This window comes from Dama dama, chromosome 12 (assembly GCF_033118175.1).
Source record: "Dama dama isolate Ldn47 chromosome 12, ASM3311817v1, whole genome shotgun sequence".
Taxonomy (NCBI): domain Eukaryota; kingdom Metazoa; phylum Chordata; class Mammalia; order Artiodactyla; family Cervidae; genus Dama; species Dama dama.
The window spans coordinates 37,325,607-37,353,249 of record NC_083692.1 but is presented as its reverse complement, the minus strand read 5'-3'; the positions used below and the strand labels follow the sequence as shown (position 1 = coordinate 37,353,249).

The 27,643-nt window shown below is 39.7% G+C and overlaps 1 protein-coding gene across 2 annotated transcripts in view; it reads right to left on the bottom strand.

Moving 5' to 3' along the window:
- The window catches only part of FERMT2 (FERM domain containing kindlin 2), a 73,273-nt gene extending 52,425 nt beyond the window's left edge, over positions 1–20,848 (bottom strand). Inside the window, exons 1-2 of one of the 2 annotated variants that reach the window (XM_061157035.1) lie at positions 20,643–20,848; positions 18,887–19,052 (exon numbers count right to left, since the gene is read on the bottom strand). In XM_061157035.1, the coding sequence (XP_061013018.1) occupies positions 18,887–19,043 (157 nt within the window). In that variant the 5' untranslated portion in view covers positions 19,044–19,052; positions 20,643–20,848. Of the gene's footprint in view, positions 1–18,886; positions 19,053–19,454; positions 19,609–20,642 lie in introns of those variants that run through there. The other variant, XM_061157034.1, reaches the window with a different exon arrangement.
- Between the last annotated feature and the right edge of the window lie 6,795 nt (positions 20,849–27,643).

Genomic DNA, 27,643 nt, shown 5'->3' with positions numbered 1-27,643 from the left:
ACTCAGCCATTAAAAAGAATGAAATAATGCCATTTGCCACAACATGGAGAGACCTAGAGAGTGAAGTCAGTCAGAAAGAGAAGGGGAAATATCATATGACATCCTTTACATGTGGAAACTAAAAAGAAATGATCAAATGAACTTACTTACAAAACAGAAAGAGACTCACAGACTTAGAAAATGAACTTATGGTTGCAGGGGGAAGGTATAATTAGGGACTTGTGGGGGATCGTCACGTACACACCGCTATATTTAAAAGGTATAATCAACAAGAACCTATTGTACAGCACATGCTCAGTGTTATGTGCCAGCCTAGATGCGAGGCAGGTTTGGGAGAGAATGGATACATGTATATCTATGCCTGAGTCCCTTTGCTGTTCACTGAAACTACCACAACATTGTTCACTGACTATACCCTAATACAAAATAAAAAGTTTAAAGTTTGGGAAACTAAAAAAGAAAATAACAAGGAAGTTCCTCTTAAACCAACATGAAAAATAATATGCAAGATTTATTTAGTTTTATGTTTAAAAATTCATTTTTTCTTCTTCAAATTCAGAATTAAAACATATCTACACTAAGTGTGGCACAGATTCCCCTAGACATGGGGAATCAAATCCTATCAACGTCCTCTTCTTTCTTACATCATCTTTTGCTCAAGACAATCCTTACAGTATGAAATGATTATGTTCAAAAAATTCTTTTGAGTCTTAGAATTTAGATTTGCCACAAAGAAACACTATAAATAGATTCCAAATCAGACTATTACCCAAATCTAAAATAGTCCAAAGTATACTACGAGAAATATTCCACTAAACTGATATCATAAGGTTTTTTGCAGAATATATGGTTGATGTTCAACTAGAGATGTACAGAAAACTGCTAAGGGCCACCTGCAGTGTGGGCTGGAGGGAAGAGAAGGTTAAAAACAATGGAGGTGTTAAGTGGTGAGGGAGAGAAGCTTTTCCTCCTAAAAGCAGGACACTTGGCTACTCCCTCTCCTCATCCTTAATATACTGTAGGAATTAACTGGCCTCCTTCCTCTTTCCCAGCTACGATTTGTTGCCTTAGGCCAAGGTTTCTTTCCTCTTCTAAAAAAAAGTTCCTCACAACAGAAGAGCTTTACCTTCCGCTTTCCTTACCAATTCCTGAAACATAAAACTATTCTCAAGTTCTTGTCTTTTTAATCACTCAGATTTCCAGAACAGGAAATAGGCAAACTAGACAAACTGTTGCTCTTTGGAAACACAATCAATAAATGAATCGATAAACATTTTCTAAGGACCTACCTGCCAGACACTAAGCTAGGCCATGGGAATATACACTTAAGTTACACTTATCTCAGAATTCCCATCCTAGAGGTTCTTGCTGTTCAAGTGAGGGACACAGACAAATACAATAAGCTACAAAGATAAAAGAGAAAAATGCAACAGGAGCAAACAACTTTAAATGTGGAAGACTGACTAGGCTCTGAAGAAAAGGGGATGTTTTACCTGGGTCTTAATGTGGGAGTTCTAACATGTACCAAGAGTAACTGTTCTATAGACAATAGTGGCTCTAAATCAGATGGTTTTATGAAGGTAATTATGATGGGATTACAGAGAGTGAATCAGAAAAAGAAGCTGGCACAAGAAATTTACTGCAATATTCTGGGAGTAGGACCTTATCTAAGGCAGAAGCCAAAAAGGAGCCAAATGTGAGAGATATGTCTAAATTACATTCACAGGTCTCACTGATATTGATTATAGATGAGAGAGGACAGCTGGAAGGTGAAGAGGAATGCTAGAAAGTTCCTGGCTTGAAAATCAAATGGATGATACCAACAGCACCAAGATTTGTTTCTGAACATTTATTTAGCATGTACCAGTAGCACTTAACATACTCTCATTTAATCCTCACAAAAATGCTAAGTGGTAAATGCTATCACAATTCCTGTTTCAAGAGATGAGACAATCAAAGGACAGAGGAATCGTAAATTTTATCCCTTCTCCAGAGGATCTTCCTGACCCAAGAATTGAACCCAGGTCTCCTGCATTGCGGGCAGATTCTTTCCTGAATGAGCCACCAGGAAAGCAGGATAACTGAGAGGGAGTATCGGGAGGTTAGGGACTGAGCTTCCCTGGTGGCTCAGAGGATAAGCGTCCGCCCGCAATGCGGGAGACCTGGGTTCAATCCCTGGGTTGGGAAGATCCCCTGGAGCAGGAAATGGCAACCCACTCCAGTATTCTTACCTGGAGAATCCCATGGACAGAGGAGCCTGGTGGGCTACAGTCCATGGGGTCGCAAAGAGTTGGACACGACTGAGCAACTTCACACACACTCACACTTATAGGGAGGTAAAGGGATTATTAGATGAAGTGGAAATACCCCAGGTCTTGCCAGAGGGACTGGAGAGTGGTGAGAAGTGAAATATGGAGGCTGTATTTTGTTCCTGCCCTTCCTTAACATGGTACCTGCCATTCCTAACTCAGAGCTAAGTGGCCTGCACTGGCAGCAGGACTATTGTGGGGTAGACTTCAAGCTATCTTGAAGGCAAAGAGCTGAGTAAAATTCTGGTGGGAGTTTCAACAAACTTTCCGTAAGTCTGACATCATGGATCTTTCCACAACTTGCTTATTAGTTTGTGTCTTTCCCTGCCAGTATCACAGGGGGGCTTACAAAGACCCACATAAACTGGGAACTGAAAAGGTCCTTAGGAATCAACCCAATCTAAATTCTTCCTATAGATAAGGAAACCAGGTTCAGTGGGGTTAGGTTCTTGCTTGAGGCTCTACAGATCCTCAGGGGCAGAGAGATCAGATTCCAGTTCTAACAGGCACCTAACTGAAATCTCAACTGAGGAGTCGGCATGAAGAAATGGGTTCACAGACTAAATTTATGTTCACTCAGCTCTGCCCAAGGGAAACAAACTCCAGGCAGAGAAACCTTGTCATCAGAGACGGCTCTTTCATTAGAGTCTCAAAGAACTATGGGGAAATAGTCACTCAAACTACTCCATTTCTCTGTTCCAATACTATCCATACACTGGAAATGTCAATTTGTATATAATGGACTCCAGTCCTCACAGGCACCAAGGAGCTAATCAATTCAAGATATATCCTAAGATGTGTGTGTGTGTGTATATATATATATATATGTATATATATATATGGCATTTCACCAGATAATAAGAACTGGACCATGGAAATTGTGATTCAAGTAAGACTGGTTTCAGGAGGTCGTACCTAGAACCAGCCAACACTGCAAAGTCACTCATCAGTTCACTTTCAAACACCAAATGTGAAGGAATATCTATATTATGCACATGTTCAACTGATTTAATAATGATAGCTATAGACAATAAAATTCAAAAAGGTTATGGCTGGCAGCTATTTAATTATTTGAAGAATACATATACTACTAAACAAAATTAAACTGAGTTTAAAACAAGTGAAGAACATAGATTATCAACAGCAAAGAGGCAATCCAGAAAAATAATTTAACTAACCACTTCTTATTTTATATTAGAGATTAAATAAAATTATTATGGCAGAAAGTGAAGAAGAACTAAAGAGCCTCTTGATGAAAGTGAAAGAAGAGAGTGAGAAAGTTGGCTTAAAGCTCAACATTCAGAAAACTAAGATCATGGCATCCGGTCCCATCACTTCATAACAAACAGATGGGGAAACAGTGGAAACAGTGGCTGACTTTATTTTTCTGGGCTCCAAATCACTGCGGATGGTGATTGCAGCCATGAAATTAAAAGACGCTTGCTCGTTGGAGGGCAAGTTATGACTAACCTAGACAGCATACTAAAAAGCAGATACATTACTTTGCCAACAAACGTCCGTCTAGTCAAGGCTATGGTTTTTCCAGTGGTCATGTATGGATCTGAGTTGGACTATAAAGAAAGCTAAGCACTGAAGAATTGATGCTTTTGAACTGTGGTGTCGGAGAAGACTCTTGAGAGTCCCTTGGACTGCAAGGAGATCCAACCAGTCCATCCTAAAGGAGATCAGTCCTGGGTGTTCACTGAAGGGACTGATGTTGAAGCTGAAACTCCAATACTTTGGCCACCTGATGCAGAGAGCTGACTCATTTGAAAAGACCCTGATGCTGGGGAAGATTGAGGGCAGGAGGAGAAAGGGACGACAGAGGATGAGATGGTTGGATGGCATAATTGACACAATGGATGGGTTTGGGTAGACTCCGGGAGTTGGTGATGGACAGGGACACCTGGCATGCTGTGGTTCATGGGGTTGCAAAGAGTTGGACACGACTGAGCAATTGAACTGAACTGAACTGATATTATAAAATGAATATTCTGTATCACATAAGAATAACTGAAACAACTTCTAAATCCTTCTTCTCTTTCTTAAGACTGTTCTAGAGAGATCAAAAGTAAGTTCCTCAATTATTTTAAATCTTATTCTAGAAGAGCAACCCTCCTTCCAGAATTATCCTTTCCTCTAGAAGAATAATCCAAGAGATTCTCAGCAGTGCATTCTATACTACACCACTAGAACACTATCTATGACTTAATTCAAGCAACTATAATAGGATTATTAATACACTAGAAATAAGTATATTCCTGATTTTCCACAGCTATGAAAAGCAGAAAAAAACTGCTTTTTAAAAATGTCCCAGAGCTAACTCAGCTGACATACACTTTTAGTAATCAATAAAATGAAAACAGCAAACACTGGCAATGACACATGTAAATATTCCAAAACTTAGTAACTGTTGCCCACTCACCTCATCCATTCAACAAATTAAGCGAAGACTACCAAGATCACGGAAGAGGAAATGGCAACCCGCTCCAGCGTTCTTACCTGGGAAATTCCACAGACAGAGGAGCCTGGCTGGCTACAGTCCATGGGTTCGCAAAGAGTTGGACACAACTAAGCAACTAACACTTTCCCTTCATACCAAGATTATGTGTGTTTGCTAAGCCACTCAGTCATGTCGAACTCTTTGCAACCCCGTGGACTGTAGCCCGACAGGCTCCTCTGTCCATGGGCTTCTCCAGACAAGAATACTGGAGTGGCTGCCATTTCCTTCTCCAGGGGATCGTCCTGACCCAGGGATCAAACCCGTGTCTCTTATGTCTCCTACACTGGCAAGTGGGTTCTTTCCTACTAGTGCCACCTGGGAAGCCCCTCCAAGATGATACAAATAGTAATCATATTAACCTAACCTTTAAAATCTTTAAGTTCAGTTCAGTTGCTTAGTCATGTCCGACTCTGTGACCCCATGGACTGTAGCACGCCAGGCTTCCCTGTCCATCACCAACTCCTGGAGTTGACTCAAACTCATGTCTGTTGAGTCGGTGGTACCATCCAACCATCTCATCCTCTGTCGTCCCCTTATCCTCCTGCCTTCACTATTTCCCAGCATCAGGGTCTTTTCTAAGGAGCCAGTTCTTTGCATCAGGTGGCCAAAATATTGGAGTTTCAGCTTCAGCATCAGTCTTTCCAATGAATATTCAGGACTGATTTCCTTTAGAATGGACTGGTGTGATCTCCTTGCAGTCCGAGGGACTCTCAAGAATCTTCTCCAACACCACAGTTCAAAAGCATCAATTTTTTGGCGCTCAGCTTTCTTTATAGTTCAACTCTCACATCCATACATGACTACTGGAAAAACCATAGCATTGACTATACAGACTTCTGTTGGCAAAGTAATGTCTCTGCTTTTTAATATGCTGTCTAGGTTGGTCATAACTTCTCTTCCAAGAAGCTGCAGTGATTTTAATTTCATGGCTGGAATCACCATCTGCAGTGATTTTGGAGCCTCCCCTCACACAAAAAAAGTTGAATATATTTCTCTAAGGCTGAACTTACAACTTCTCCCTATTTTTCTTTCTATCCAAATACTATAGAATTTACCTCTCAAATGGCTGTTAAAGGTGTCCCTTTCTTTTCTTTTATTACATTGCTTTAGTTCAAGTCCTCAACATCTCTTGTCTGAACTATAATATCTTTTTTTACAAAATTATCTGAGTTACTTTTTAAAATGCAAATTTGATCATTTTACTTGTCTACTTAACTTTCCAAGTCCCTCTGTTGCTGAAGTGTTTTATAACCTCTCAGTAGGTTATATAAATCCTAACCTTCTGTGCACCTCGATGCTTAGTTGTCCCCAGGTTCTACAACTCACGTTCTGGCTTAGTTTGTGAAACAACCTGATGTTTTCTGCCTCCTTGGTTGTATACCTTTCTCTTTCCTTCTCATCAGGCTGACAAAAGCCTACATAAAAACCAAATATTACCATCTCTATGTCTTCACTAACCCTCTTGCCAAAGCAGTTAGGTACATCTTAGCATTCTGAATAATGTATCCCAATCAATTGTAACTGATTTTATGTAACTCTCTTCCTCCACTCAATTAAGGGTCTTTGGTCTTATTTGTCTTGTACCTCAAAGGCAAAGCCCAGGGCCTTGTACATGGAATTAAACCAATAAATATTTGTAATATGCAAGTAACATGAAAATTCTTAAATGTATTCATCTGTTATTGACATAGTGAATTGCAGACTGAAGAGTCAGAAGCAAAGTTGGTATTTTATGCAATTAAACAAAAGTATGGTGGTAACTAAAACATGAACCATGTTGTTAGATAACTGGTGTTAACTAAACCATAACTAAAACGTGTATGTTGAAACTGTGCAAAATACTGATGGTTTCTGATATGTCCTAAAATCCTGATATGTCCCATTCTTAATAAAATGTTTGTTATCTGTTAGCAGAAGCAGTAAACCATTTCAAAGTTTACATATCATTCACACTGCCAAAATATTTCAATTAAAGTACTCCATTCAATTTTAGCATAAGAAAATTATTGTTTTACATTAAGATTTCAATAAGTGACTAAAACAGATGCATCAACCAGTGATTAAAAACACTTAGAAACTAAACTTCTGATACAAAGTGACTAATTGACATTTCTCTGACATAGCTAACTTGATTGAAAATTCAGGAATTCACCCATCAAAGCAAAACACAATCAAGTAAGTTTACAAATCGCTTTCTGAAGTTACTCACAAACACAAAATAATGTTTATCAATTTCAGCATCAACTGAATACTATTTCAAATAGCATTAGTATTTGCTATTACAAAATACACTAATTCAGGTAGTTAAGAAGTTTTACCAGATGACATAAATCATGCATGCAATTACGGAGTGAACACAAATAGAAGGCATGTCAATTATTCATTTCCAGAGGGTGGGTAACTTTCTATCCAATCCTAAAGGCTTACTACAAATTTGGTTCAATTTGGCTTAGTTCCTAGAAGACTGGACTCAGAGTCCATGCAATGTCAACATCTGACAAATTCTAAGAGTAACATCAAGGCTGACTTTATCAGTTAGTGTTTGACTCATGGAGTATTAAAACTGGATTTGTTTTTTGAAGTTAGTCAAAGGCACTAGCTATTCTATATTTCAAAAATGAAGTATGGAAACAAATTCTAATACAGGACTGGAGCACAAGCTATGGAAAAAAATATTTCTTGGAATCCAAGAGGCTTACTACTGCATATATCATATGTTACTGACATATATGAACAAGATGTACTTCAAATTCGTAAAGATCTGATGTCTCTTTCCAGTTTAAAATCTGTTATTGGTATCTCACAGCTCTTAACACAACACTAAATCTTTTAAATTTGGTTTACAATGAACTTTAAGCTTATTTCTTAAGCCTGTAAAGCCACTGATTCCCCAGGACCATTCTTCCATCAACACAGACTCTCAGTTCCTCAAATGGCTGCCCTCCCTCATTCCCATGCTCTCACGCTGGACTTCTCATGTTCTCCCAACCTGCTGTTCTTTTATCCTACACCCCCTTCCTAAGATCCTGTGCCACTCACTCATCTGACTCTTTCCTACTCTACCATCAGCCCTCGATTTAAATATAATTTCCTCCAGAAACCTTTCCCCATATACTAGGTTGGGTTCCCCAGTATATACACTCTCTGATAACTATTTCAATTATCATAACACTCATCACATAATAGCAAGTACTTATTTAAAGACTGTCTTGCCCCTAAGATTGCAGGTTGAATGACTCTAAGGATTAAACTAATTTTGTACACTTCTCGTCTCTGCTATTTGTAGTATGGTATCTGGCACCTAGTCTAGTAGGTTCTCATTTAAAGCAAGTAGGTGAATGAAGGAATAACAGAAGAAAAGAGATTATCATTTCCCCACTTAATGATATCTTTCCTCTCTATAATCATATTTTCTACTTCTCTTAGTCTCTAATACATCATAAACCTCACAACTTTCAGTCCAGAATACCTTTCTTCCGAACTTTTCACCCAGGCTCTCTTCAAATAAAGACAGTAAGTATTTGCTCATGCTTCTAAATCTCCACCATTTTCCTGAACCACGTATTTGGTGCCTCACATCGAGGCTGTCAATTCAAAGCAATCTTCCGTTTTTCACTGTTAATAGAAAGTCGTTCAGATTTTATGTGGGGACTACGTCCCATTACCTAATATAATGCTTGGCCCTCCATAAATGTTTGCTTGCTGCTACAACTGATGGGTCAAGTTCACCACCTCTTTGATCCTCACAAATGCCACATGTTATAAGCCTCTCTAACCTACTGAAACAAAAAATGAATGTACAGACTTATCTTTGGGTAGGAATACTTACATGTGACTGTCTCCTCTTGCTCTAAAGTCCCTCTTTCCTAGTTTAAGTTCTTTTAAGGCATTTATTCCCCAAACTCATCAGGGAAAATATTTAGTAGTGAGATATCGTAGCTGTCCATTAGGATCCGCAATAAAATAACCACAGTCACTCTGAAGGACAGAGAAGCCTGGCATGCTGCAGTCCATGGGGTCACAAAGAGTTGGACAAGACTGAGCAACTGAACAACCACCACCCCTCTAACAGTACTCACTACATACCACTGTGTACTTTACACATATGTACTCATTTAATCCTCACAACTCTATGAGGTAAGTATACTATTACCCTCGTTTTATAGGAGACTAAGCCATCGCAAAGCTAAATAACTTGACCCAGGGTCACCAAGCTTATAGGGAGTGAAGCCAGTATTCCCACCCAGGCAGTTTGGCTCAGGGAACCAAAGTTCAGAACCATTAAACAAAACTTACAAGAGCAAGAAATTAAGGAGGGGTTCTGGCTAAGTACTACACAAATACAATGAAAATAAACCAGGCTACTTCAATCCACAATTCAAATAGTTGTTTTAGGTTTACATAATATTTGAAGGATAACTGAGGATAACATGTTTTTTGAGCTCTTAATATAGGCATTCTACTCATTACCAGAGATTCTGTTAATATTGGGGGCGGCCAAAAGGTTCATTCAGGTTTTTCCATACCATCTCATGAAAAAGACCTGAACAAACTTTTTGGTCATCCCAATACTTTTTACATCATAGTTAGTTCTTACATTAGCTCTAAGAAGCAGGGAAGTAAACAAAGGTTAAGTGAGATTAATAATCAGGAGAGGTTAAAACAATATGCCAAGGTCACAAATAACTCTAAGTGGCCATGTCTTGGACTTAAGCTCTTAAACACTGACAAAGTTTACCTTTTAAAAAAGGCATTTGCTTAAACCAGAATATTAAATTTATTGGAATATCCTCCATTTAAGCATGGTTTATCCATAATTTTGTATATATTGGAGTATAAAATCTACTGCTTCTAAACCATCTTTGTCATACCCAGGCAAGAATACTGAAGTGGGCAGTCAGTACACCCTTCTCCAGGGGATCCTCCTGACCCAGGGATGGAACACAGATCTCCCGCATTACAGGCAGATCCTTTACCGTCTTAGCCACCAGGGAAACCCCATAGTGATAAAGCTAAGCACAATAAAGTTAAAATACATTGCTAATATGGTAGAGAATAAATCAGTACTTTTTGGCTTACCTTTATAAATGACACATTCCCAATCTTTTATAAAATATTATTTCTCGAGTTCAGTAAAAGGGAACATTTTACATAGCTACACTTCATCATCAACATAACTCCATTTACAGATGCTATTCTAAAACACTTCACATATATTAACTGAGTCCTTATAATAATCCTAGGATAAAGACATTGTTACTATTCCCATTTCACAGATGAGCAACCAGAGGCACAGACAGGTTAGGTCACACAGCACAGGGCTGCAAAATCAGGAGTATGACAGGAGGTCCTCCCACAGTCTATGCTCCACAACAAGGGCATTCTATCCCAGCAACAGACTGCATCAACACCTTGCATAAAAGCTTAAACTGATACAGCAACTGTCCACATTTTTCAAGTTATTTTTAATTTCAAAGGTTATGAAATTCAGGAACTACATTAAGGAACAATAAACTGGGAGGCACTTATCCAACAGACATCGTCACCTGCAATCAATAATGCTAGCACGTCACTGGTGTTTTATTCATAACCTTGAAGGCTCCATTAAGAAAAGATATCAAAACCATCATTACACTGATGCTTTAAAACTGATCTTTAAGATACCTCATGTAGCTTTTATTTACAGGATAATATAAAAATAAGATAGGGAAATAGCTGAGAAAAGATTCACTACAGATTCCAAAGCAAACGTCACCTCCTTTGGGCTGAAGGTTACCGGCTCTGTTACCTTGAATTCTGATTAAGGGCTACCCACTGAAACTGGATGGTCCTTATTACTAAATAATAAATAACCGAGTCTGCAGACTGAATCATAAAAGGAAGGGAAATCTAAATGTAAACTTCACATTTCAACCATTTATTGCTTTTCTTCTCTTAAGAACACTAATTCACTTAGAAGCAGAATTATTGAAACTGAGAAAAAATATCAGAAAATAAAAATTTCAACATTTTACACGTAACTCTGAGTCACTATGAATAAACAGTGTAATATTCTCAATGAAGGAAGGTAGACAAATACCAAGAATGAAGGATTCAAATAATGACCCTTTATATACAACGATACTGTTTAGAGGATATTATATTTGAAAAACAATTTTCAAAGACTTCCAGTAACACTACAAAGGTAAGGGAACAAACATAAATGAAGGCTTATTCTGTCTTTATCTATATGGTACAGATAAGAAAACAGACCCTTAACATGAAAACTGACTTAAAAATTTTTTAAAAAATCACAAAGCTATTAAGTAGCATGGTCAGGATTATAATTTAGACTTAATTCTTTTTATAACATTAAACCCTAAAATTTTAATTATTCAATGATGCCTGTATTGCAGATCTATTTTTATGACTAAAGTTCTAAAATATCTAGGTTTTCTAATGGATTGATGATAAATCAGTTTCCACTGGCTTATTATTTTATAGCTCAGATTTTACCAAATAAAAGTTGTAATTACATTATTTCAAACTGATATGATGCAATTATTTCCTTTCTGATACATTATCACTACTATACTTCATATATTCCTCCTTTCAACATATAAAAATAAACAGAAGCTAAAAAACTTATATGGCAAAATCTTTCAAACTTCGACTAAGCCAATTCCCTTGTGGAGGACAATTTTTTAAAAGTTCAATCCAGAAAAGAAAAAACTTGATAAAATTGCACTTCCTCAAAATTTAAAAATTTTGCTCTTTGAAAGATACTATTAAGAAAATAAAAAGACAAGCCACAGACTGGGAGAAAATACTACAAAACACCTATCTGATAAAGTACTTGTATCTGGAATATATTAAGAAATCTTAAAACTCAAGAAAACAAATAAAACAATTAAAAAAATAAGCAAACGATATGAAGACAGTTTACTAAGATATACAGATGGCATATAAGCCTGTAAAAAGCTTCCCATCATAGCCATTAGGGAAGTGTGACTTAAAATCATAGTAAGATATCACTACATACTTTATTAGACTGAATAAAATTAAACAAAAATAAAACAAAAAACACCTGACAATACCAAATGCTACTGGAGGACTCAGAACAATTGTTAACTCTCATAAAATCTCTGCAAACGAGAAACAACAGCGGTAGTCTGAAAACTCTGGAAACAACTGGTAGACAGATAAACTGTGGTACACAATCATGCAATGAACTACAACCGAACAATCAAAACAACTACTGATACACAAGAATCTAAAATGTATTACGCTAATAACTATTTTTAAACAAAGTGTACTACTCGCTAAGTTGTGTCCAATTCTTTTGCGACCTCATGGACTGTATGTAGCCGGCCAGCCTCCTCAATCCATGATTTACCAGGCAAGAATACTGGAGTGAATTGCCATTTTCTTCTCCAGGAGATCTTCCCAACCCAGGGATCAAACCCATGTCTCCTGCATTGCAGGGGGATTCTTTATAGCCGAGCCACCTGAGTGAAAGAAACCACCCTCATAGCTACATGGTTCCATTTATATGACATTCTGGAAAAGACATCCACTGGTTTTTCAGGAGCTGGAGTTGAAGGGGTGAGCTCATTATAAAAAAACACAAAGATAAGTTTTTGGAGTGTTGGAAAAGTTCTATGTCTTGATTGTGGTTGTTTTATGACTGCATGCATTTGCTAAAACTCAGCACAGTATACTAAAAAGTATGAATTTTACTGCATGTAAATTATACCTCAGTAAGCCTGATTTTAAGAAAAATTAACAAGCAAAAAATGCAGTAATTATGCAAAAATCTGTTACAAAAGAATTATAGTAAATATGACTTCATAACCACAAACATGAGTGCAGAATATTATATCTCAATTAAAAAGTTATCTTACAATATTCTTTTAGAGTATCTGTTTACCTCACACTGGGCATATATATCATTTTGTAATGTACTATGGCATCAGCATAATTTTTAAATTATTTCAGTAAGATAATTATCTAAATAAAAATATTGCACTTATTAGCTTTTTTCTTAAACCATTTCCATGAGTTTCTAAATGGGCTCAATGTTTTCACATGCCAAGACACAATGGTATATCATTCCTTTGTTACAACTGAATAAAAAACATACTACTGAGGCCTTCATGGTTATAAATTTTTCTAATCTCTGGAATACCATTGTCCACTTACTGGTCCACTCCATTGCAGAAACCTCATGAAAACAGTAGTTAAACAGCTCTTTGCTACATTACAGAGGCACGTATGCTTGGAAGTGAGCAAAAGGGTGGAATGATAGCTATTTTCCTTGCTGTTGGGAGTTGGGAGCACAAAGCAGTCCCAAACTAGGCTCCTTCTGAGGGGTGTAATTCTCCACGATTAAAGCTGGAACCTTTTCAACAGTCTAGATTACATCTGAACTCCTTTTAAAACGAGTTCCTCCCTGACCCCTGCCTCCACTTCAGGATATTCAGGGACTCTCAAAGCCACTGAGAAAACAGCCACTCTTATCTGTACAGCACAAATAGTCCACATAATGCATTTTCACATGTATTATCTCTTTTCTCACCGAGACCTACGAGAAAGTTTTTTTAAATTGGAATTTTACAGATGTCAAAACTCACTCAGAAGATTAGTTATCAAAGATCACACAGCCAATACGTGGCAGAGCCAGAATATTACTTATTATTCTGTGTATCTATTAGCATCTACTATAGTCTAAAGACAACTAACACTATGGAAACCTATACCCAATGATGTATAAAAATATTGTCTATACCTTATCCATTAGTAAGCTAAGAAGAAAACTGAACTTTAAAGATAAAGGTGTATGAAGACCCTACAATCATTCTGAAGTGAAATTCACACTGATAAAGAGCTTTATTGTTGAAAAAAAGGTAAAACAATGTCTTGAAAAGACAAATGCTAAGGAACTATTCCATAGTTATTATTCCACAGGTATTATTACTTTACATATATCTCAATGTAATATTAATAAGCCACATATTACATAATCTCTTATGGTTCTAACCTTGGTAGCCATTGTGTATAATAAAGGAGACTAAGTAAAGAAGGCAATTTACTGACAGCTAAATGTAGAATGAGATCTTGGGTGGAAAAAACAAAGGCCAATACTGGAACAACTGCCAAATATGAATCTGGATGCATGTTAGACAACAGTATTGAATCAATGTTTAATTTCCTGAACTTGATAACTGTAATGTACTATGAAAGAGAAAGTGCTTGTTCTTAGGTGATACATGTTTTAAGTACTTAGAGATGAAGGGTTATGATGTGTGTAACTTCCTAAAATGGTTCCCAAAAGTGTGTGTGTATCTGCACAGAGAAATCAAATGAAAAATGCTAACAGATGATCTAAATGAAGATTATAGTATTCAGTTACCATTCTTGAACTTGTAAGTTTGAAATTACAAAAAGGAGAGTTGAAGATAAAAGACAAAACTTCAAATTTTCTGTTTTTAATAGCTAATAGACATTTCCAACACTATCTTTTCTAACAAATTGAATAAAAAAGATATATTCTTTTTAATGCCTCTGTAAGAAGTGAAGTCGCTCAGTCGTGTCCGACTCTTTGCAACCCCATGGATTGTAGCCTACCAGGCTCCTCCGTCCATGGGATTCTCCAGGCAAGAATACTGGAGTGGGCTGCCATTTCCTTCTCCAGGGTATCTTCCCGACCCAGGGATCGAACCCGGGTCTCCCGCATTGGAGGCAGACGCTTTAACCTCTAAGCCACCAGGGAAGCCCATAAATATAAGTTAACTCTACTTGGAATCAAACAGTATTTGTTGACTTTCTAAAAACGGGGTATAAAACACAGCAGAAAACAACCCATAATGTATCCAAGGAATAGCTTGAACTTTATTACGTGCTATGAGAATTTTAGTAAAATTCACATACTGTCCTTTATTTTTAAAGAGCTTCAGATGTGCTGAGAAACAGATAAAATTCAATGTCCAGTTCCTATGGATTATTAAGAGTACTCTAAATACTGAGTAAACTTGCTCTAAGATAGTACATATTTAACTAAAATTCAACTCATTCTAATATATATGATTTCACCATTAAGTGCTTCTCCCACCCCACTTCAAAAGATTTTCAGAAATTTTTATCTTGATATAGTCCACCATGAATGCAGTGACGCTGCATCATGAAGACATTTCACTTCCATGAATCCAATCATAAGCCCTCGGAGGAAAAAAACTGAGGATTTCAACAACATAGACACCATTTCACTAAATAAGCACGCCCTACCCAAGAAGCACTAAGCAATATAAGGGAGCTGTCCAGTAACAAGCATTTCTCCCTGTGTGCATCTTGCCAAGCTCTGATCCTAGTATTTAAAGTATTTTTGTGTAACAAAGCCCCGAACGCAAGCCAATTTCTTCATCTGTGCTCTAGCTAAAATTTATTTTTGGAATTTCTGAAGGAAAAACTAGCTATTTTATACTTCTATGAGATGGAATGAATGAATGGAAACCATACTTCATGATCACTTACCTATCACTTTAAGGGATTTTTAAGGTAATCTGAACCAAAATCTTTGGGGGGTGGGGCATCGTGTGTGCTACATTCACAGTTTAACTTAATCCTAACACACAGCTCCAACATAAATATATTCTATTTCATTATTATAGCAAGAACACGATACATGATAAAGTGAGGATGACTTGTTTCCAAAGGCTACATCCAGAAACAGAAGCCTTTTGCTATGCAATGAAACAAAGCATCTTTCGGCATTTTTGAATCCTCAATACTTACTAAGCTCTGAATCCTATAGAGTAGAACAGTTTTAATACTTCTTGGTGATCGCCAAAGCAACATCAGGTAATCCCATAAAACCGAGCCTCCTCCTTACCTGAAACATGTATTTTTAAATACAAATATTTTTATAATTTTATTATCTGGTGTCTTATTTTTATAATCCTTAACCTTGATATTTTATAACTCTTTTCTTAAAAAAAAAAAAAAAAACTATTAGCTTTGAAAATTATTTTCAACAAAAATTACAGTAAGTTTTAAAAATTCTTTTTAAAGCTTTCAATCTATTAAAAAAATCAAGTGTAATAACTTTTCATTTTCAGAATGGGGTATAAACATTGGGAAGATTGATACGGAGATTACTTGTCTAGTATCAACCTAAAGTCACAGATGCAAGAAGCTTCTATGACATCAGGATATAATTCCCTAAAGCCCACTTTTTCATAGTGTATACTCTATTTTCTTTTAAAAGATCTGCACAGAATAACAAATATCTTGTGTACTAAAATTTAAAAGGGATCGTGTATATCTTTGAATTAAAGTCATAAATCTAAGAATCATGGTTGAATGATCTTACCTGAAGCACACACGTTCTTTATAAAATTCTAAATATAAAGATGTTGCTGGAAGCATTATTTACTTTTTCAGCTTGCTTCAGTAAAGTGCCTGAGTCTGGGATGAACACTGTAGCTTCAAAATAAGGCTGACCTTCAAGGGCCAAATCTTTGATCATAGATCTCTTCAAAAACCTAATGAAAGCTAAGAAGACTCTTCGCAGAAAATTTCATACGTGTACATACACACAAAATTTTAACACAATGTTGAAGGAAGGAGTCATCATAAAATCTACCAATCCCAGAGAAATAACTGCTATCCCTAATTATATGGAAAACAGCCTTAAAACCTAATGCTCTGGTATTCATTCATACACACTATGATGGAAATAAGAAGGGTATCAAACAGGCATGTGGAGTTTGAAGACATAGGTGAAGGCTACTCTGCGGTACCACAACTGTTGAGTGCAGAGCAGCCTGGTTCTGCTAATTCTCCATCCCTGCTCTACAAGCCCCTCAGACATGAGACCCTGTACCATCTGATCTGTGCCATGACCTCCACCTCTTTTCATCTAGACTCTCTGCAAGCTTCTTTGATCCACTTCAGCTGTTGACAAGTAACCATCCAGTCTGCCCAATACCTTTAGTAACACAACTTAGGGCTTCAGAAGGTAGGCCATTCCAGTTTTAGGCAACTCTGAAGAACTAAAAAGTTCTTTTCTAATCTGAGGAGCCTGATTTGTAAGTCCAAATGCCCTCCAGAATTTCTCCTCTATTTACTTCCCAATATGTAACAAATTAGCTTGCCATTCAAAGTATCTAATCCTAAAACCAGGAGCAAAAATTCATTAAGCCCTACTTTTACCAAAGGGGAAAGTCAGAATTATGCTAAAGAACAATTTCTATTTGAAAAGCAAAATCTAAGAGGATCAATATTGTTCAGTTCAAGAAAGATGTAAGGCTTTCATGTACACATTTCCTACCTTACTGGGTTTCTTTTCACTGCATAAAAAAATTTAAAATATATCAACATTAAAAGATTAACATTATAGTCACTGCAAATTAACATCAGTTCTGTCTGCAAATAGTTTATTCTCTGTATTTCTATTTATGCCTGTGATTCTATAATAAACAGCTCCAATCAATGCAACACAGTCATTATTTATTCATTAGATAAAGCCTGGCTTTCAAGAACTACAAGTTGTCTCAGTCACCTTCAACAGCTCCTTTTTCACAATAATCTCTTATTGAAACCAGTGTATTAATAAGGTCCATTTGTCATATATAAAGCAATCTCTGAAGAAAATGCTTACTCCCTTTGAAGACAAAGAAAACACAATTTGATATTTTCTTCCTTAAACAATCCCTTATTGGGCAAAACAGACTCAGAAATATTTTGCACAGTGACTGACTTAGTCAAATCAGATAAGAACAATGATAACTAACAGTTATGTAGGTAAACACACAGCAGAATCTCATTTTGAAAGGGCTACAAAGCAGGGGGGCTCCCTCCCAGGCTAAGTCTCAGAGAGCCAAACAATGCACATTCCTAAGGAGGCTACCCTCTAAGGAGCTTCTTTATGGTCTTTCAATAATTAAACTCCCTGCACTGAACCAAAAAAGGCCCACCTAAATGAATGCTGTCTTATACCGCAATTACATTGGGGCACAATTTCGGTAAGTTTATACAGTAGGTATACACTAATCCTTGGTAAAAAATACATTTCCTGATAAATAACCATTTTTCTACTTTTCCAGAGTGGCCTGAAGAAGGAATGCTGTGTTTTAAAAAGACACACACACAAAGCCTAAAAAGATAATGCTACACACTTATCAGAACTTGTATTACAAACAAACGACACATTAAAACTCAGGAACAGTCCTCCAAGCATTTCTCTTGTAACAAAAGCACCTATTAAATCGTTTTAGTTGATTCTCCCAGCTGAAAATGGTTTCATCCATCACAAATTTTCTTACACTTCACATTGTTGGATATGCTAGTAAGACTGAGTCAGTTTTAAAATCAATCAACTTAACAGTATTAAATCAATATTATTTGTATCTAAGCAAATATTGCCAATCTCCAGTCCATAATATCTGCTTTTTAAAACAAAATTCTTTCATTAGCTTGTTATTCACATAAAATCCAACGCTCGAAATAAAAGCACGGACTATTATAGACAGTCAAACACTGCCCCACCCCTTCTAAGAGTGGATGACTGGAACATTTTAATATACTCCATCACGAAGTAGCACAGCTACAAAACTTTCATATTAACGCCAGAAGTCGAACATTTTCCAACAGAATTTAATTTTAAATAGATTTTGCATCATCTTCAATATCAAACGTCACCAATATTCAGGTACACTGAAGGTAAGGAACTGATAACCACAATCCCTGTAATATAACCCTCTCAACCTTCACCTGCGCACTCTTCTCACTTCCTTTAAGAATTAAGGCGTTTTCTCTATTTCCTACGCAATTAAGAGTACTAGTTAGGAGACTGGAAAAACCAAATTATTAAAATTTCAAAGAGTAACAATACAAAAAAGAGGCAAAGGGGGAAAAGCCTATTTGTTTAAATATTAAGGGATCTTACATTAAGAAGAAAAAAAAAAAAAAAGGCATTTACAGGATGCCAAGCAAGACTTCCAAAATTCACCCTTCCTCCCGCCTTAAGTCCCCCGCTCCCTACTCGCGCGCCCAGTCTGGGAAGTCTTTACTTTGACGCGGCCGGGATGCTACTCACCGAGTTTTTCCACCAATTTGAGCATCACCCCTCCAATGTGCACCTCCCCAGTCACTCTTAGGGTGACATCGCGGTTCAGGTCCGTCACATGAACGCTCAGTTCCCACGTCCCATCCGCATAGCAGCCATCTGGCATCCTTATCCCGTCCAGAGCCATGGCTCCTTCCTGCGAGCACGGAGGAAATGGCTCTCGTCAGCGTCACTCCCCCAAAGGAAAGCAAATCCCACCGAACTCGCAGAGTCAGCCGCGGGTGAGAGAAGGTGGAGAAGGCGAGGGTTTCCGCACGAACTCGGGAGAGCCGGCGGCGAGGCCAGCTGCCGGCAGGACTCGGCGCCCCCGCCCCTTCCCGCGGCCACCCCGGCACCCGCCCCGCGGCGGCCCTCGGCGGACACGGCACCGCCCGCCCCGCGCGGCCCCAGCCTAGCGGCCCTCGCCTAGCGGACCGCGGCGGGCTTCACCTGCCCGCCGGCCGGCCGCACCCAGGCCCGGGAGAGGCCGTCTGCGGGCTCCACGGTCCTCCTCCCCGCCCGCGCTTCCCCTCAATCCCTGCCGGGCCCGGCCCCTCACCGCGCGCTTCTTGCGCTCCGGGCCCGGGCTGGAGCGGCAGCGGTGGTGGTGTCGGGTCCTCTCCTCTGCCGGCGAAACGCGGCGTCCCGGCCCGAGCGACTAATGGAGTCCGGCCGTCGCTGCCCCTCGCCTCTCCCTCCGCGCTCCACCCCTCTCTCCCCGCCCCCTCAGTCCCAGACCAGTTCCCTCCTCCCTGCCCCGCCGAGCCGCCCTCCGCGGGTCCGGCCGCCTCGCCCCTCCCGCGCCGTCCCCCGCCGCCGCTCTCGGGGCCGGGGCCGCGCGAACTCCCGGGCTGGGGAGGGGTGGCGCGCGGCGGGGAGGCGAGCTCTGCGGGGGAGGCGGGGGCGCCCGCGGCGGCAGCAATCTCGGCCCCGCCGAGTCGCTGCCCTTTTATGGAAATGAAGGACCCGGCGTAGGGAGTGAATCCAACATCCGGGCTCTCGGCGGCGGGACCTGAGGAGGGGGAGCCCGGGGAGCGCGGCTGCCTCCCACCCGGGTGCGGGAGGGCGCCGGGCGCTCCCTTCCACGCTCGCGTCTCTGGCTCCGGGAGGGCATGCGGCGGTGGGCGTCGGTGCTTCCAGCCGGAGGAGGGGGCTCGTCCGTGAGAAATGGCCGCAGGAAATTCCCAGGGCAAGGTCGTTTTCGGTGAACAAAGTGCCCTCGCCCCCTCCCCACGGCTGGAGCGAGCCCAAAAGTCTCGGGGCGGTGAGAAGTGCCGCACTCCGGGGGCTGGGGACGTAAAAGCTTTTTTTTTTTTAAAGTAAATGCCCAAGCCAACTTCGCGAACATCCAACAAAAGAATGAGAAAAAGCGGAGAGAGGGGAACCGCAAAATTGCCTTGCAAGCAATGTCCGGCACAATCAGCAACTCCTACCGGACTCTCAAGAGTTTACTTGCGCTCTTAACCCATTCGGAAACTCCAACCAGAAGTGAGTCATTTAGGTCCACGATGCTGTAGTTAGAGGGGGGAGGAAGCAAGGCAGTGAGGTTTATTCGGAAACTCTTTTCTCCAGCCTTTTCGACTCTGTGTACGTATTTGGGTATTTTTATTTGCATTTTAACAATCCCAGTCTACTAAGTTATTTAGATTGCTGGACATCCTCTACCCCACCCTCAGCCACACCTTGAAGGAATTTTAAAAGCTCTGAACCGGTGCCAGCAGGTACGGGAAGAACTAAAGAATGTTACCTGTTGAGACTGACCAGTGATGGAGAACGGTCCTCCAGCTTCCCACTTCACTTCCACTTCCCCCTTTTACTATCGCACTCAACCGAGAGGGCTCCAGTCAAAAACGGCTGTTGGAAAACTGCCTCGCTGGCAAATACAGGGCTCGACGAATTTAGGTCAGGAAGGCGCAGATATCCCAGATCCCATAAAAGACCCTTAGTTTTAAAAGCCTCCAAGTCTTCTTGAACTCTGTCAGACTCTTCAAAGAGGACACCCGCACCCCCACCCTAGGCAAATAATCCTGTGTTCAGCAACACTATTGGGAAACGAGGTTAGAGGCCTCAAGAAAGGGGTGGGACCCATAAAAAAGTAAAAGAAAAGCAGCGAAGTTTAGTCAGATGCCAGAGGTTTGGCACCAAAAATAGGGAAAACCACTACAGTATTTTCAGCTAGTCATCATGGAGAAATTGATGCCTCGGAGTCTGTAGGCGCTTCAGTCTCCAATCATTTCTTTTCATGGAGGTTCTAAATAGTTCACTTGGAAGCAGTATGAACGTCCAGAGAGGAGGTGATGTTTATGTAAATTATGGTGTTGCAAATATAATAGGAAAATGTTTTTAATAAAATAGTAACTTGTTAGGGTAAAAAAAAAACTGTACAGAACTGTACGTGCAGCTGTAAAAAAATCAAGCGTGTCTCGTTCTAATTATTAAGATAAAAAAGAGTGAAAGGAAATACACCAAATTGTTAACAAGCTATCTGGGTGTTAAAATCAAGGGAGGTTTTTTTGCCTCTCTATTTTTTATTTTCTAAAAATTCCAAAGCTTTGCATTCAGGACTTGTCTGTCACCACCTTTAATTACATCCAGCTTCTCAATTTCTCTGGGCATGCCATTACCTTCACAGTGATAGACACAGCTGATAGAGCAGCTGCTGGACACCTGGACAGGACCTTCAGGGGTTTCGTTTTGTGTTTTCAAATATCCCCAAATAAGACATGAGTTCTTTGAGAGCAGGGACTTCAAGTTCTTTGTCTTGCCCACAAATTTACAAATACCTTGGCACAAAGAAAATGAAAGCCATGCTAGGATCAAATCAACTCAAAAGGCTAGGAAACACTATGTCTTGCCCCATGGAGATATTTCATTTTTGGGGGAAATCCTGGCTTTGAAATGTATGTTCTTATTTCTACACCTTATCCTCCAAAGATTTACGGCATTATATAATGATGTGCAAACTATGAGATAGCATACATTATAAAGGGCACAAAACAACAAGGAAAAAATGTGGGAAGTGGAGGATTAGAGACTTAAAATAGAGCCAGAAATGAGGCTGAGAATTGTACCTCAACAACTTTTGCAAGTGCTCCAGCAGGCTCTGAATGACTATGACTTCTTAAACATGCCTTTGTAGAACCAAAAATATCCACCTCCTTTCTGAATATTCCCTTTCCTTCAGACAAATTTGTCTGAGCCAACTGTTGTGTCTCAAAAACTCTGTCAATGCTCACATTCTAGTTCTCCTTTTCTAACTCTCCAGTGAGTTACTTTCTGAACAACCTCCCACTACAATGCCTACTACTCTGACTGCTTCTGACTTCTGTGAATGTTTCCTACATTAGGATGGGGAGCTGGGAGCGGGGTGTTAATATTGCAAATATCAGTCCCGTTTCTTAACATTTGAAACAGCTTAATTATAGCTTTACAAGCGACTTTACTAGCTTCAGATAATCAGCAGTTGGTGTTCGAGCCAACTGGAAGCAGAGGGTAGGCAGTAACCCCCTACAAGAACTATTAGAGGAATAGTTAGGCTGAGTTGGGTGCAGCTGGTCCCTGTAGGTCCTCTTTGTGAGTGTTTCAAGCTGTTGCTTGCTTTGAAGATTAAAGAGGAGTCAGACTTGAATCTCTGAAACTGGGGATTTTTTTTCTCGATTATTGAGTGAGACCTTCAAATAACATTTCTTAAATGTTTACTTCCACCTAATATTTCCCAGTGTGTTCGGATGTGGAATCTTATCTGAAATCCCCTACTAGAACCTCTAAGACAAAGCAATACTTGTGGTACTTACATCATACTGAAAAGTAGCCGAGAACTCCAGTGTTTGGAAGAACAGCTCAAGCATTGAAAGCAGCAATATCCAAATAAGGTACCGAGCACTGGGCTTAGGTTTAGACCAAATGATACCTCACAGATCTGCCGTCAGATGCAGCCCTCTGGCTTGGTAGTCCTCAGGTTGACTTCAGCTTTTTCTCTGAGCGCACTTAAACTGTGCTTTACAGTCTTTAAAGGTTCGTAGCAAATATAACCACTGAGTTTGAGATACAGAGAGGTTGGGGGATAGGAGAACATAAGGGAAGGTTTGTGTGAGTATGAATGTGTAGAAGTATTTTAAAATGCGTTTAAAAATGCCATTTGAGGCCAGCAAGATGAAATGTGATGAATTGTTCCTATCAAATACCAGGTGAGCAGAATTCTCTGTTTGTCTCAGGGATTACCAAAAATGGAGCTCCTTGTGAAAGCTACCAAGGAGGTAGAAATCAAGGGGCATGGAGTGTGAACTAAGAATGGGAAGGAAGGTTGCAGGGGCCACTTTTTTGATAGAAGTGGTATTCAAGGTGGAGAGTAAGGAAAAGTCTGGCAAAATGAGCAACAAGGAAGACTTGCTTTAGGGTGGGGCTGTTTTGACACAGACCTAAAGAAAGCCTCTGAGATAGCATTGAAATCTCTACTTCAAGGGGAAAGAAATACACTCTTGTATTTACTGCTCTAGATTACAGAAAGCTGTTTGGTAGAAAATCATGCTAGTTTATCGTTAGAAGACAGTTTTTTGAACATCATGTCATCTTGTGAAATGTTTTGCCTCTGACAGAAATATGAACTGTTCACACACACACTCATACAAACAAGGTGGCTAACTGTGTGCTTAGCACAGTGCAGGGCACGGAGACATATCTCCGTGACAGAGATATGTCATGTTATACATGATGGAGATGTATAACACACGTCACAAGCTCTTAAGGAACATGTTTCTAATATTGGAATATTTAAAACACCAGAAAGGCTATCCATATGCATAAAGAGTTAAATAAGACCTTAATACCATTTACAAAAATTAACTCAAAACGGATCATAGACCTAAATATAATATTTAAACTGTAAAATTCTTAGAAGAAAACGTAGGAGTAAACCTTTTTCACCATAGATTAAATAATGCCTTCTTAAACAGGACATCAAAACAAAAACAATGAAAGAAAAACTAAGTTGGGTTTTATCAAAATCAAAAATGCCAGTATTTCAAAGGACAGTAACAAAAATGTGAAAAGAGGCGGGGAAGGGTTAGGTAGGGAGTCCGTCATCAACATGCACACACTGCTTTATTTAAAATAGAAAACCAGCAAGGACCTACTGTATAACACAGGGAACTCTGCTCAATGTTTTGTGGCAGTCTAGATGGGAGGGGAGTTTCGGGGAGGATGGATATATGTATATCTATGACTGAGTCCCTTTTCTGCCCCCCTGAAACTAATCAGGTATACTCCAATATAAAATAAAAAGTTTTTTTTTTTTTTAAATCTCTTAAAAAATGTGAAAAGAAAAAAAAATGTGAAAAGAGAGAATTCTCTGGTGGTCCAGTGGTTAGGACTCTGTGCTTCCACTGCAGGGGGTGCCTGAGTTCATCCTTGGTTGGGAAACTAAGGTCTCATGTGCTGCAGAGCAACTTAGCCCATATGCTCCTACTACTGAGCCCACGAGCCACAGCTAGAGCCTGTGTGCCACAGCAAAAGATGCAACGAGAGATCCCATGTGACACCACAAAGATCCTGAGGGTGACAACTAAGACCTGGCGCAGCCAAGTAATTAAGTTTAGAATGGGCAAATGATCTGAGTAGACAGTTCTTCAAAGAAGATGTACAAATAGGCGAAAAGCATGTAATGACATGCTCAACGTTATTAGGCATCAGGGAAATGCTAATCAAAACTGCAATGTGATAACACTTTCCATCCACTAAAATGATATAGTAAAAAAGATGACAGTAACAAGTATTGGCTAAGATGTGGAGAAATTATAACCCTCACACATTGCTGGTGTGAGTGCAAAATGGTCAGCTGTTTTGAAAAATGATTTGGCAGTTCCTTAGAATGTTAAATATAGAATTCCCATATAACCTAGCAATTCTGCTCCTAGATGTTCTCCCAGGAGAATTGGAAACATATGTCCACACAAATACTTGTATACAAAGATTGTTGTTGTTTTTGTTCAGTCGCCCAGTCGTGTCCGACTCTTTGTGACCCCATGGACTGTGCAGCATGCCAGTTCTCTCTGTTCGCCACCATTTCCTGAGAAGTTTGCCCAAGCTCATGTCCATTGCATCAGTGATGCCATCCAGCCATCTCATCCTCTGATGACCTCTTCTCCTTCTGTCCTCAATCTTTCCCAGCATCAGGGACTTTTCCAGTGAGTCAGCTGTTTGCATCAGATGAACATAATACTGGAGTTTCAGCTTCAGTATCAGTCCTTTCAACGAGCATCCAGGTTTGATTTCCCTTAAGATTGGTTTGATCTCCTTGCTGTCCAAGGGACTCTCAGGAGTCTTCTCCAGCGCCATAGTTTGAAGGCATCAATTCTTCGGTGCTCTGCCTTCTTTAAGGTCCTGCTACATTAATAATAGCCAAAAGATAGAAACAACCAAATGTCTTTCAAGTGATTAATGAAAGACATTTGGGTTATTTCCACCTTTTGACTATTATTAATATTCATATAGAAGTATTTCTTAGTGATTCATTAAAAAATTAAAGGGGAGGGGCTTCTCTGGTGGCTCAGTGGTAAAGAATCCGCCCACCAGTGCAGGAGACAAAGGTTCAATCCCTGATCAGGGAAGATCCCTCATGCCTTAGAGCAACTAAGGAAGCTGCAACTTTTGAGCTTGTGCTCTAGAGCCCAGGAACTGCACCTACTGAGCCCATGAGCCACAACTACTGAAGCCTGCGTCCCTGAGAGCCCGCACAATAAGCCCCTGCACCACAGCTAGAGAGTAACTCGTGCTTGCCATAACTAGAGAAAAGTCCGCGCGGCAAGGAAGGCCCAGCACAGTCAAAAATAAAATAAATTGTTTTAAAATGACATTAAAAAATCAGAAGCAATAAAATTTCTATTACTGTAATGACTAAATTGTGAAGTGCAGACCCACTTTGAAGATTGTGATAACCTAGCCTGTGAAAGAAAGTCATCAGGAGAGTCATGGGACGTGTTCTGAAGATGAATCTAAGCAGATCTGAAATAGTAGATGGAGTTAGGCCTGTCCAGAGGTAGTAGTAGTAGTGGTAGTTCAGTCGTTCAGTCGTGTCCGACTCTTTGCGACCCCGTGAATCGCAGCACGCCAGGCCTCCCCAGAGGTGTGGTATGTGAAATCATGAGGCAGAAGTGAGTCTGGCATGATCACCAGCCAGAGAGAAGAAAGAAATGCCACACTGGGGAAGAGGGAGCATGCAGTGAGGCTGATAAGTGAGTTTAGAGTCTGAGAAAGAGAATGGGGAGCCATTAAAAAACTGGCTCACAATAGTAACATCATGAAGGCAATGTTCAAATGAGATTAATCCAAGAAAAATATGCATGGTGGAAGAACAAGAGACTAAAGTCCAGAAGTTTGCTTGCTTATTACTTAGATGCAAGAGAAAGTCTTTGGCTGGTAAGGTAAGTAATAGGGGGTGAGAGATGGAGGGAATTCAATGTGTCAAAGTTTTTGTGCATTTTTGATGTTCTAAGTGCTGTGCAGGACACTTTACATGTACCTCATGATAACCTTGAGTTTTTATTATTATCCTTATTTAATGTGAGTTAACTGATAGCCAAACTGATTATCTGGTTGTCTAATTTGTTCTAAATCACATGGTTGGTACTTGGAAGAAGTGGGTTTAAAACAGGTTTAAAAACAGAAGATCATAAATGCTTCAAAGTTTTTACCATTGGGTGACCAGAAAAAACAGTGGAGTTACTGAACTGGAAAAGAAAAATTGGGAGTTGCTGATTTCAGGGACCAAGGGAAATGTGAAGCTTTTCTTTTTTTTTTAAAGAAATGTTGAACTTGAGGTGAAAGCTGTACATCCCAGTGGAAACACTTGGAGGACAATTAGGTAAACAAGCCTAGTAATCTTGTGAGAGAATAAGATCACACAGAGAAAAATCATTTACATTGAGGCAAGCCTTCATGGGTGTCTCAACTTCCCAAATGAGACTGACCCTTGGGGAACTGCTCTCCAAGGGTGGAAGCAAGAAGAAGAGATATCTAAAGCAACAGAGAAGAAAGGATCGGAGTAGGGAAAAGAATCAAGTTAGTCCACTGTCATGGCAACCAAAACAAAGAAAGAAAGAAGCCATTCCAAGAAGGAAAGGTGGTCAGCACTATCAAATGATGCTGAGAAGTCCAGGAGAATAGAATGCCAAAAGAAGACGAGGCTGGTGAGAATCATTGCTCACCTTGGAGAGATCACTTTACAGCCAACCCACTGAAGACAGGATTCAAACAGCTAAAGAAAGGGAAATTTATCAATAAAAGGAAAGCAAGAAATAGGGTGGTACATTGGAGGTGCCACAGGAGCAGAAATGCTTTTTCAAAAGGGGACCTGAGCATGCGTAAACACTGTGGAAGACATGGTTGCTTAACACTGAAACCAAATTACCTCTGGGATTATCTGGGATTGTATCAAAGCTTCAGGGGGAATAGGAGCAGCCCTTGCCAAGACAGACTATAGACTCACAAGCTTGCAGGGATAGAACTGGGTTACTGGAAGTTCTGTTCTAACCATCTTAAAAGAGGGGAAACACATGGTAGGATACACAAATTTTGGTGCAAAAACTTATTTAAATAAATACTGTCTATATTAGTCAAGAAGAGGGTGGAGCTGGCTGAGTTATTGTGCTGCTCAGATGGACGCCCTCCCAGGAGGTCAGATTGGGGCCAGGATGTAAGAAAGGAAGGATGTGATTAAGAGATTATTTCAGTATGAGAAGGACAGAAATTCAG